This window comes from Magnolia sinica, chromosome 1, assembly GCF_029962835.1.
Source record: "Magnolia sinica isolate HGM2019 chromosome 1, MsV1, whole genome shotgun sequence".
In the NCBI taxonomy this organism is placed as follows: Eukaryota; Viridiplantae; Streptophyta; class Magnoliopsida; order Magnoliales; family Magnoliaceae; genus Magnolia; species Magnolia sinica.
In genome coordinates this window covers 82415267-82428942 of record NC_080573.1, presented here as the reverse complement: position 1 = coordinate 82428942, position 13676 = coordinate 82415267, and the positions used below count along the sequence as shown (strand labels likewise).

The window sequence follows — 13676 nt, the reverse complement described above, 5'->3', positions numbered from 1 at the left end:
ACAAATCTCTATGAAGCAAGGTTCATGCTGCTTCCACTATTGATAATGAACCTGTGATTTTCCTTTGCAGCAGACCCATGTTTCAAAGATATTAGATAAAGCTCTCCTTATGTTTTCCTTGTGATTTTTTGCAAGTACTAGTTTCTAGGCTAGTGGACTATTCGAAACTTTCCCTGATTTTCTTAAAATGAGGGATCTGCAGTGGTTGTGTGGACTCCAAACTGGTACGTACAGGTTTCATATTCTAGTGGTTTATCAATTAACTTTGACATCAAAGAAAGCTCATATTCAAGAAGTTTTGATGCAGGACACATGATTTAATGCTAGCGTGTAACATGGGGATTATAAAAGAATCCATAAAGTAATTCAATTAACAAAAGATGTTAATCCACCTAGTAATTAAGAGTAAACAATAGAAAATAAAATCTGATTTAGTTTAAATCAGATGCCCGCATGCTAAGAAATCACATAAATCAATTAAAACTAGGCTCGATGGAAGGATAGAACTTCCAATTTAGCATAGGCACGTTCCACACTCAAGGGATAGATTTGTAGGTTTTATGATTAGGGTTAGGAAGGGGAAAATCTGAAATTTGAAGAATTGGGATTCATGAGAATTGAGAATTTTGGAATTAGGGTTTTTTAGAAATTGGGGAAAATCTAGTGAAGTTAGGGATTTTAGGTTTAGGGTTAGGGTTTTGGGAATGGAAGAAAGGGGTTTTGATATAAGGATGATGGAAAGTCAAAAGGGGGCAAGGTGGGATTCGCACGTGTAGCCGTATGATCACAGATATGGCGTGGGATGGATAGGTTTAGGTCGGTTGGGGTTTGGATTGTGGATGGGTATGGAAAAGTTGGGTTTTCGGAGAAGATGAATATCTGGGATGGGAGAATGAAGAACTTGAAAAAAATACCTAGATGGGGAAGAAAAGAGAAAATGGTGTGGGGATAAATGAAGACCTCGCACCTCCGTTGATGAAGAATAGCCTCGCACCAATCTTCCTTCCAAATCGCATGGAAGTATCTTCTAAGTGCATGAAGATGGGAGAAGAAAGTAAAAGCTTTTCTCTTTTTTTATCACAAAATCCAATGGGGTTGAATCTCCACCCTCCTGTGCTTTTATTATTAAAAATTCAAAATTCAAAATTCAGCATAATTACAACTATGCCACTCACTTAAGTGAAGTGGCCCATCGTCCAAAATAAGAAAACTAAAACATTTATTATCAATTTCAACCATCAAATAAATCCTAAAAATAATTTTTTTTTTTTTAAAAAAACATAAAGAAAGCAAGATCAGAGTCCAAGGTGTTAGTAGGATGGACAACAAACCTACCATATATTGTTGTACCATATATTACTGTAATTAAGGGCTGTAATTAGGGAATATAGATGCTGCTGTTATGCTGTAATTAAGGGTTGTAATTAGGGGATATAGATGCTGTAATTAGGAGATATAGATGCTGCTGTTATGCTGTAATTAAGGGTTATAATTAGGGGATATAGATGTTGCTGTAATTAGGGATATTATGCTGTAATTAGGGGATATAGATGCTGCTGTTATGCTGTAATTAAGGGCTGTAATTAGGGGATATAGATGCTGCTGTTATGCTGTAATTAAGGGCTGTAATTAGGGGATATAGAGGTTGTTGTTATGCTGTAATTAAGGGATATATTGTAAGTAGGGAAAATGATTTCTATATAAGAAAAGGATCACTCGATTGAGGGTCATTGAGCAAATCTGACACAAGGGGCCTAGATCTAAAAGATACGATAGCTCGATGGCCTGATCGACAAGATCCGACGGTCGAATCGACACAAAATAGAAATCTTATGACAAAAATGATCTCCTAAGCAGCCCACATGCATCATCCCAAGGTGGGGTCTTCCTGATGCACGTCCAATGCATGTGGAGTCTTCAAAATGACCCGGCGGGCGCCATCTGGAACTCATCTCCCATACATAAAGAAAGTTACGCCAATGTGGGTGGTCGTCTCCGTCTCTGGTACACCTGAGTAGGTCGTATGATGTCCCCGTCAATTCCCCTCGGCTGAGAAGATTTTGCCTCTGGTGAAATAAAGTTGCAGCGATGCTCGAGGAGATCCGGGTCTCGTCACTAAAGCTATGCCTATGTAATTCATGTACTGTCTGATTTTGGTCTGCCCTTCCACTTGACAAGGTACACCTAGTAACCACCATGTCGTGTGGAAACTGCTTATTCATCTAAGATATCCTCTATCTCCTCCCTTCCCGTAGGTATGGATGGTACAGATGGTAAAGGTTGAGAAGAGGAGTCCGATAATGGCCATGGGTTATGGGACAGGTCAAGGGCATCATCATCAAAGTTCATGCGGGGGTTAGGGGAATGTTCATGAAATGATACAAGATCTTCTACATTAAATGTAGAACTGATACCCATGTTAGATGAAAAATCTATCAGGTAAGCATTCAAACCCAATCTTTTCAAGATTTTATATGATTCAGTGTTACGGGCTTGTAATTTTTTTATGGTTCTTTGTGGAAACTCTTTTGGACGTATTTTAATCATGACTTCATCACCCATAACAAACTCATTAAACCTATGGCGTGAGTCAGCAATCATTTTGTATGTTTCATTACTTGTATTGATTCTTTTTCTAATCTCCATATACAAGTCATGCATATATTGTGTTGATGCATGTGCAGACTCTGAAGGCCTATGGAATACAGACATGGGTACGCAATCCATAGGGTTCCTAGGCTCATCTATTTGTCTTTCCAAATCCACTTCCTCCCCAATACTCATTTGATCGTGATGAAGGTTTGGTAGAGTCAATGCGTGAATGTCCCGCACGGGTGTAAGCTCATCTGGTATGCCCTCTGAAATAACAACACTAGACTCCTCCAATACCGGACTCACCTCAGATGGTAACTCTACACTACCCTAAGGTAGTGTTCCGTCCATGTCATACTACTAAAGCCTGCTCAAAATGATGTGGCCTATATCTGTAGGCAAAACATCACACCACAACGTGTCCGTATAGGAACCAAGCTGGATGGGAATGGGACAACGCTGAGAAACCGGAATCGAAGATGCATCAACCCGTAAGACTCGATAGGGCTGAGGGTGAGGAACGACTAGCATACCTAAGCGGTCTACAGTGCGAGCAGATACCACATTGATGCAACTGCCACTATCAATGATCACCCTGCAGTTTTTGCCACCACACTTAGCATAAGTGTGGAAAATTGAATTCTTGAGCCAATCATCACTTTCTACAATTTGGCTTAAGGCACGGCTAATAATTGCAAGTGGCACAATCTCAACTCCTTTAATTTGATTCCCGACTTGTGATTGGACATCTTCTCCAGTGTCAGGGTTCGACTGAAAGGAGGCTTCAAGCCGATTGATACGCGCATTGGTCACGGTCAATTGAGTCGCGGTGGTCTTATTGTGCGCTTCAATAGCCATCAGACGGTTGCTGATAGCGTTAAGGGCCTCGACAATATGTTCTAGATTCATAGTGGAATGTAGGCCAAAATCATGTCCTGAATGACTGGGCATATACACAAGGACACTCTAAAGGAAACCCTAGGTCCTTGGACAATGTGATGATAATGATAGTACTAACTTAGAAATCACGCTAGACACACTAACCAAAAATTCAGCAAGTTGCTATCCTCAAATCTTATGTTGAAAATTCAGCAAGATAGTAATTTGAGGCTGCTAAACTGAAATTTCAGCATGGGTGTAATTCGAAAATTACAAGCTGAAAATTCAGCAATAAGACGACCTGAAATTACTATGATGAAATTTCAGCAATGGTATAAGTGGGGACGCAAATTGAAAATTCAGCAATGAGGTACTCCAACAAAATTCAGCAATAAGATCCTATATGCAATGCATACTCTACTAACCCTAGATGTGTCACTAAACCTAGATGCAACACAAAAATCTTATGCTACACTTATGTCTCAGATACCAAAATTTGATGCAGGAAACATGATTTAATACTAGCATGCAACATGGAGATTATGAAAGAGTCCATATAGTAATTCAATTAACAAAAGATATTGATCCACCAAGTAATTAAGAGTAAACAATAGGAATAAAATCTGATTTAGCTTAAATCACATGACTACATGCTAAGAAATCACATAAATCAATTAAAACTAGGCTCAATGGAAGGATATAACTTCCAATTTAGCATAGGCATGTTCCACACTCAATGAATAGATTTGTAGGTTTTATGATTAGGGTTAGGAAGGAAAAATTTTGAAATTTAAAGAATTAGGGTTCATGAGAATTGAGAATTTTGGAATTAGAATTTTTTTAGAAATTGAGAAAAATATAGAAAAGTTAGGGATTTTAAGTTTAGAGTTAGGGTTTTGGGAATGGAAGAAAGGGGTTTTGATATAAGGATGATGGAAAGGTAAAAGGGGGCAAGGTGAGATTCGCATGTGTGGTCGTACAATCACACATGTAGTGTGGGATGGATGGATTTAGGTCAGTTAGGGTTTGGATTGTTGATGGGTATGGGAAAGTTGAGTTTTGGGAGAAGACGAATATCTGGGATGGGAGAATGAAGAAATTGAAGAAAATACTTAGATGGGGAAGAAAAGAAAAGATGGTGTGGGAATAGATGGATAACTCGCACCTCCATTGATGAAGATTAGCCTCGTGCCAATCTTCTTTCCAAATCACATGAAAGTATCTTTAAATCGCATGAAAATGAGAGAAGAAAGCAAGAGCTTTTCGCTTTTTTTTATCACAAAATCCAATGGAGTTGGATCTCCACCCCCTTGTGCTTTTATTATTAAAAATTCGAAATTAAAAATTCAGCATAATTACAACATTACAACTATGCTACTCACTTAAGTGAAGTGGCCCATCGTCCAAAATAAGAAAACTAAGACATTTATTATCAATCTCAACCATCAAATAAATCCTTTAAAAAAATTTATAAAAAAAAAAAAAAAGCAAGATCAGAGTCCAAGGGGCCCAAATCTAAAAGATATGGTAGCCCGATGGCCTGATCGACAAGATCCAACGGTCGAATCGACACAAAATAGAAATCTCATGACAAAAATGATCTCCTAAGCAGCCCACATGTATCATCCCAATGTGGGGTCTTCCTGATGCACGTCCAATGCATGTGGGGTCTTCAAAATGGCCTGGCAAGCCCCATCTGAAACTCGTCTCCCATCCACAAAGAAACCTGCGCTAATGTGGGTGGTCGTTTACGTCTTTGATACACCTGAGTAGGTCCTCCGATGTCCCCATCAAGTTTGTTCTTGTTTTCTCAGTTTTTCTTATGCTCCTTATTCCAATTCCTCTCCTAAACCTATCACTACCCAAATCCGAACCCAAACGCATATCCCGCCCTTGAAAGAAACACCATCATGTCACCCAAAATTCTCATTGTATCTGTTGTTGCATCCTAACTAACCCATCTGCAACCAACACCAGACTAAAAGACCTACCAATACCCAAACCCAACTCCAAAAACCCAATTTCCCAACCTCAATACCCAACCATCAAGATTAACTTCCAAAACCTATAAACAGGACCCAAAACCCAACCCAAATTCACCAAAAGTAACAAAATCATATTCATAACCTTAATCATCATCACATGTGCCTGCCAGACCCAACCACAGCCTTGTACAGCCATCTTCTATCAATACTAAATTTGGGATTACCTCAACCAACAGCCATTATACATTGATTATATCTAACCTTAAGCCCATAATCCACTGCCTTAACCACATCCAGTCACTTGTCCCTGGTTTTATTCAAACATGTGATCTGCTGTGGTTGTGTGGACTCAAAACAGTACGTGCCAATATCAGATTCTAGTGGTTTATTAACTTACCGCATCAAAGGTGCCTGGACACTACATGGGGAGGAGTTCAATGGCAACGCAAGGGCCTCATACATCAGCAAGTGCTGGACCAGGATTAGGGCAGTAAAACAAGACTCATTTCCCATAGGAAAAGGGGAAAATTGATAATGATGGGGAGTCTTTATTGCCACCCAAACCCAAGAAAATAGCCATTCCTTGACAATATTTAATTACTCTTAATCCAATTCGTTATGGAACTCCTTGTATACACATACTACATATTGAAGTTAAAATAAGAAATTTGTGTCATATTTGCATGTTGACGGCTCTATTCAAATCAGATAGATGAGATTAGCCCCATCCATTTCAATTTGAGCAGGACACAAGACGAAGATAATTGCAAAAGGTGTCTCTCAAATGTGTTTCCGCGTCCACCCAGGACATTTTGGATAAACTAAACAATAAGTTCTTTGAGATCGAAAATTATGAAGTCAGATCATGATACAATTTGAGAACCCCAAATAAGACTAAAAAGCAACAAAAGCAATGAGAAAAAAGCAAATAGAAGAAGAAAAAATCAAAAAGGGCTAGAGAAAGAAACAAAACATCTAAGATAAATGGAGAAATTGACCAAAATAAGAAATTCCAGTAATATGCAAGGCAAAATTCCGAAAGCTGGGGCAAGCTTTTTAAGGAAGAACTGAGGAATGGAATTCCTGGAGAGTGTAAAATCCAGCAAAAAAGTGTGAACCAAACATGTTTTTTTTATAAAAACCAGGGAATTACTAAGCCAAGAAATATTTTTAAAAATAATAATAATAATAATAATCAGCAAACCAAACACTCCATAATTATTTCCAGAACATTCAAAGAAATGTGTAGGACCAAAAAGCTAAATTAAAAGCTTTGACAAAGTAATTCCCAAAACCAGCTCAATAACTAAACCCATCTTTCGACTAACTCACCTTTAACTATGCTCACTTACCTCACCACCCCCCAAAACAACTTAAAACAATCAATTTCTCAGTAATTTTGAGGGAATATGTTGAGATCTTAAACAACAAAATCTCTGCTAAAAAATTTAAATAAATAAATAAAAAGAAGAAAAAAGTGTCGGAAGATTCATTGACTTCCATAAATAATAATAATAATAATAATAATAAGGTATATTCCCTGAAGATCTTGAAAGCATCTTTCAAACTAGATATTGATCATTGACAAGCTCTTTGACTTGCGAAGCTGCCAATTTCGCTCGAGTACTTGGGACAAGAAGCAGTGACCTCAATCCAGGCCGTCCGATTTGCTGGCCTTTCGACGGAATCGGGTTTTTTCTTTTTCCCTCCAAGAGCAAAAATGAACTTTAAAAATAAAAAAAAAATTTAAAAAAAAAAATCACAAATCTAGGATTCCAAAAAAGAATAAAAATAAAAGAGAATAGTATCACCTCGTACTATTCTATTACCAAAAGCAGAAAGCGTGGGTGTATTTATCAGTCAGATGGACTTTTTTAAAATGAAAAAAAAAAAAAAACAGAGATTGGAACAGAGAGGATTACAAGAGAGAGGATCCTTCTTCAGTAGAGAGAGATTCGTGTTCTTCCGATCACCGTTGATACTCGATCGGGATGAAGGTCCGACGGTCTGGATGGAAGCAGGGATCCGGATCCCTGAAAGAGAAAATGCCATCTTGACCCTGGCTAAGGTTTTGATAGACGGAGGAGGAGAAAGAGGCTCAGATGGAGATGGAGAAAGACAGGCAACGACGGGCGTCCTATGAATATAAAGAAGATAATAACCGTGACGATCCTAATAGTGTGGTTCTGGACTCATCTCTCACGGCTAATGCTGCTACGTGCAGGGTTTTGCATGGAGAGAGAGAACCAGAGGAGAGGAGAGATATTACACCCTAGCCCAGTGGTATATAGATTATCAGTACTAACGCACACATCTACGGTTACGTTAATGACTCCTTGACTTACAATCCGTACCATTGATCTGTTATGTCCTCTAGTGGATGGATTATGGGTCGAACATCTCTTTAATACGATTATTTTGACCTTTTTCTATTAGTGTAAAAATAGGTGGTACAAGAAAAATATATATACAGACACAGCCTGGCTAGCACCATCCATGTTGAATATATGCAAATTCACTTTCTCCTTCGGTTGTATCCTCTGTTCTACGCACTATCTAAAAAATTCATCTAGAACTATAATTAAGTTTGGCTACACGACGAGGAACGGTAGGGTTCAGATGCCAACCGTTGGTTTGTGTGTGGGCCATCACAGAATATGTTTCGGTTGGAATTATGCTTTAGAAAAATATGTGCCCTCAATTCATTCATCACGTGATGTGACAGGGACACTCTTAAGTCATAGATCATCGTATGACTAAATATTTCAGGTGGATATGCTGTTTTGCTTTAGTTAGTGGACGGTGGCATCTTAAATATATTTTTATAATATTAAATAGAAATATAATTCTTTTGGATGTCTTTAGAAACTTGAAATTAAATACAGCAACAGTTAATCGAGTAAGAGCTACAATTTATGAATCTCGTTACCCTGCCATAGCAGGAATTGACTTGGTGTTAGCATAACCTTGCCCTGTTAGAAAAGAAGCTAAGTTCACAATAGGAAAATGGAAGAATTGAGATAAATAAAATCAGATTTTCAGGTTTAAAGTTTGATTAGATTAGTCAATATTTCAAGACAATTTTGTTGTCCTTTATATGATAATTCCAACAATTACAAAAGAAGAAAATTTGCAAATTGTCATTAGAAATAAATGAACTCTCAATCTAAATTTCAATAATAAATTTTGTACATTTAAGTGTTGAACATATCTCTAGTTTTAACACCAATCTTGCTTCTCGATTTCAAATTTTAATTATGTGTAATATGTGTAGGCATGCTAGAACTAACCGTGTAACTCGATTCCAACTAAACAACTTTGACCCTAAAAGCCAAGATAAGTATATACATCACATTTGACCCTACATGACCTAGATTTAAGAAGATCAATTGCCTATTCAACCACTCATAAGCTTTTTAAGATAATCAAAGGTTCGTCCTTCGAAAATAGGTTGTACATTGCCTTTCGTATGTAAAGACTTTCAAATTCAAAGGTAAACAAAAAAAAAAAAAAACACTTACAGCCGACCATATAAAATAACTGCAAAGCACCTTTCTGTAAGAAAAATTGCTTGTATTAAAATAGGATTCATCCAATGTATAAGCGTAGACTTAGATTACCACTAAGGATTACAACTATTAGTTTACTGCTACTCCTAGTATAGGATTAAGTTATTAGTTATGCTAATGAAAGTAAATGATTGATTATGCTAAGAAACATAAAAGATAATTGATACGATAGATTTGACTGAATTGGTTTGTTTGATTCGATTAGTATGAGATATTTTGTTTCATTAAGCTCATTTGTTATTTATAAACTTCATTGAAATAATTATATGGATGCATCTTTTCACATCCAACAATTACCACAACTGCTTCGACACTACTTTGGCCTTCCATATTCTTCTTTCTCTTCGTGGCACTTGTTCTGGTAACCGTTTTTCGCTCAACCACGTTCTGTCTTTGACTGCTCAACCACATTCTATCTTCGGATGACGTGTATTACCCAACCAACAACAATTATTAATTTTGTAATACGTGTTCTAAATATTCTCACAAATCTTATGCATGTTATATACTTCTCATGCAATGACATGTGTCATTTCTTAATTGGCTCATCCAGGAACAGTATATATATATAAAAAAAAAGGATACAACAACTAATATGCACGTAAAACTTTCAAAAGGAAACGACACAACAATAGGTAAGAAATGAGAGTATTGAACAATTGATGGCTTTATCTAGAAAATAAAGTATATCTCTTATGGACTTTGGTGTCCAGGATATATAAAAATTGAAGGGTCATGAATCCTTCTTGAAGAGACTCATGTGCCTCTTTAAGACATCCACACCTATTCACTGCAAAAGACAATCTTCCATGAAATGATATAATCTTTTGTTCAATGACAGTTATTTTTGTATCATTTTAGACAAAATTAGCTATCCAATGATATAAAAAATGTTACTATATGCCTGAATCCTAATCATCATAACTGTTGTCATGTGTACAACATGTGACACAAGTGTCATATGTACAACCACGTCACAATCACTCTCAATCAACACCGAGGTTAACACCTTAGGGGGCGTTTGGTGCATGGGTTTAAATGAGATTTGTTGGGAGTGAGTTTTAAGATCCCATGGATCATTACAACGTCTGTTTAGGACTCACATAAGGTATGAATTGTGAAGCCCTTCTTAGAATCAACGCCTAGGCAAGGGTTTCTGCAATCCTACTTTGGGTTTTGTGTAGCTAGTGGTCGGTACTATGTAGACCCCACCATAATGTATGTGTTTTATTCATGCCGTCCATCCATTTTGAAATATAATTTTAAGACTTGATCCAAAAAATGAGGTAGACATAAATCTCAAGTGGACCACACCATAGGAAAATAGTAGTGATTGAATTACACCATTAAAAACCTAATAGGGCCAACTATGCGGTCCACTTGAGATTTGAATCAAACTCATTTTTGGGCTCATACCATAAAATGACATGGAAGAATGGGTGGACGGCATGGATGAAACACATACATCATGGTGGGGCCTACAGAGCACTGATCGGTAGTGGTAAGATGAGTAACCAATTCATTTCCCAAACATGAAGTGGGATGACCTTCAGGCCATAGGATTAGACGACAATCCCTGACACAGTGTAATCATTACATTTTGGTAATTCCATCCCACTTAAACCCATCTAATCCCATGCTCTAAACACCCCCTTAAGTACTAGAGAGTTATACCTCAAGCCAAATTCTAGTTTAATTCAAGTTACACCATAGTTCATACAAGTTTAGACCACGTGCTAAGAAGGTTTAGACCACGTGCTAAGAAGACTAAGGCTTTTTTTGCTCATCATGAATTACTAAGCATATTTAATAAAGTGCTAAAAAGTGCCCAAGCAACCAAACAACCCACGCCACGCACAGTTGGTGCAAGATCGTCCTTATGGAAATTTAAACCCTGATTCCAAAAGCAAAAAATCACTCCTCTTGCCAATGATCTAATAAGTATTTTTTAGAAAGTTTTCACATATATTAAATATATTTACTTAAAAAAAAAACACACACACACACACACAACTTGCCCTCCCCCCACATGAAAGTGTGAGTGTGTCATGGACACATGAGCTCGTTGAATCCAATGGGCACTTGCATTGATGAGTCAAGATCAAGTTACTAGTCTAGAGACATATTTAGCTGAACTATTATTAGACTTAGTCATGCATGAGAAGTTGTTAATCTTTAGACCCAAGGATATATGAGAGTTAGAATCTTAGTTGTATGACTTTGGCTTGTTTTATGAGACTACCGCGTGGCTAATAAAAGTTTGTATGGTTGAGTGCATCTATCAAAGTCTATTGATTCTTACATAAGTCAATAAGAGATTTAATGATTTTCTAAACCATATTTATGATGAAATGTTATAGACCAAGAAATTATCAGTAGTTTTGCACTAAGCCTAGCCAATACTTGCAGAGGCCTTACAACAGTCATCAATTGTTGAAGTTTTTTTAATCATTAAAATTGTTATGATGCACCTGATGATAATTTAATGATCTACTATTTGATCAACATCAAATATAAATATTTTGTGAATGGCTATAATAGTAGAAGGATTAGGTCATAAACATGTGCATAAATAAAGTGATTACAAGTCTATACTTGTCACGCCCCAAACTCGGAAAACGGGCTCACAAAATTCCCGATCGCCGAATCCGGTGCCGACAGCCTCCGTAGCACCCCATTCTCGGCTCTCAGCGCCCATACGCCAGATTCCGATCCTGGGATCCTACAAGGAGGATTTTCAGTATGATTTTTTTTTTTTTGTAATGGAGCATAACCACAAGCATAACCAAGTCACAAAACAACAACACCACATATCCACTATAACAAAAACTTTAAATACAATGCGTATGAAAGGGAAATACAATATAATGAAAGTAAGAGAAACTCCAGAAGCTCGGCTGCACGCTCCAAGCTCAACGCTGCTGCAACCTAACGCTACCTGCACGCATCTATCGTGCATAAGTTTATAGAAAGCTTAGAGGGTGGTAAAAGTGTGTGTGAGGCGAGTGCCAAGTGTATAATATCAGAATAATGCGGAAATATGCGGTAAGTCCATGAATGCTATCAGCTATAACAAAGCTATGCGATGCGAGGCATGAATGCTATCAGCCATACCAAGGCTATGCGATGCGAGGCCTATGTAGCCAAATGTCATATGCGAGATGCAAAGCAAGCGTGCCAGTACTCATCATATCAATACAGTTCCTCTCTGGATATCACCGGGGTCTAATACACCTCACACTGACTGCCTCCTCCCTAGCTGCACAGTCAAGCAAGTGGAAGAGACCACACTATCACCTAACCAGTACTGCCAATACCTACCGGCTCGTCGATAGCGGACTCATTTGTGAGTTAGTCAAACTCAGCCAGCTTATAGCCCCCTCACTCGGGCGGATAAGGCCACACCCCCTTCCAACCGGCCACGAAACAGTGGGACGCGGCCTCTTGGTATTTGGCACTCGGGCGCTCGTGTATCCACTCGATCCAGACGTTGGAGCATCTCCTGTACCAAAAAGGTTCTGGACTTTCACCCAAGGACATCCTAAGTGCCCACAGAGCTTAGAACCAAGCATTTTCGGTATCCGATACTGAAAAGGCCAAGCTATGTCCTAGAGCGACTACCACGATGTCGCTAGGGCGTGCGGTGATCAAGTCACACATATGCGAGATGCATGAGTCACACCGCACAATCATGCAACAATCCTGCGTGTATCACGCGATCATGTGGGCACTCCATCTCATAAGGAGTCCCGTAAATGTCTCAGCCCAACGGCTTATGCTATGATCAAACATTCCTCATCTCAAGCATACATATGATGCATATGGGCATGAATCATGAAAGTGCACTAAGCATGTTATGAACTATCAACAAGTATGGGCCTATCAATGGGCCTTAAGGAGAGTTACAATGCGGACATTTAACCAACATTGTACTTATAATGTGGACATCAAACCAACATTGCTCCCAAGGCATGGCCCACTATAAAATATTTACACAAACCATAGGGAATCACACATTGCAATGGACCCTAAGGACATCCCGTTGGGCCTCGACCCATGGGCCTTAGATACATCAAATGGGCCATATCACATGGGCCTTACATTCATCAAATGGGCCGCATTAATGGGCCCCCACCAACGAGCCTTATGTACATTGCAATGGGCCATATCCCATGGGCCTTTGAGAACATCACAATGGGCCTTGCATATATCAGGATGGGCCTCAACAACAGGCCCCAAATACATCAAGGTGGGCCTCCTCAAATGGGCCTTATAAATATCAAGGTGGACCACATCGTATGGGCCATATGCATATCCAATGGGCCACACCCAAATACAAGTGGTGGTAATGATTTCCACCACTAAATTTCTAAGGCCCACCCTAATATTTATTCCTCATCCAATCTGATTATAAGGCCTCACATACCTGAATTAAAAGGAAAGACCAATATCATATATGGTCCCAAGCTTAGTAGACCAAGGGTCTTAATGGTGGGCCTTCAAACCCACTGCTTTCTATAATGTGGTCCACCTATTCCTAGATCTGTCTCATTTTTTTGAACTCAGGCTATAAAATGAGCTTTCAACTGGTTGGATGACTTGGATGCAACACATGCATCATGGACCATGGATCTGATTCATTCTTCAGCTC

The 13676-nt window shown here is 38.5% G+C and overlaps 1 protein-coding gene across 5 annotated transcripts in view; it reads right to left on the bottom strand.

Moving 5' to 3' along the window:
• LOC131251290 (1,4-alpha-glucan-branching enzyme 1, chloroplastic/amyloplastic) overlaps positions 1–7711 on the bottom strand; it is a 142997-nt gene extending 135286 nt beyond the window's left edge. The window contains exon 1 of one of the 5 annotated variants that reach the window (XM_058251943.1): positions 7379–7711. In XM_058251943.1, the coding sequence (XP_058107926.1) occupies positions 7379–7508 (130 nt within the window). In that variant the 5' untranslated portion in view covers positions 7509–7711. The remainder of the gene's footprint in view (positions 1–7378) is intronic. The other 4 variants (XM_058251934.1, XM_058251926.1, XM_058251919.1 and 1 more) reach the window with 4 other exon arrangements.
• Positions 7712–13676: the final 5965 nt, after the last annotated feature.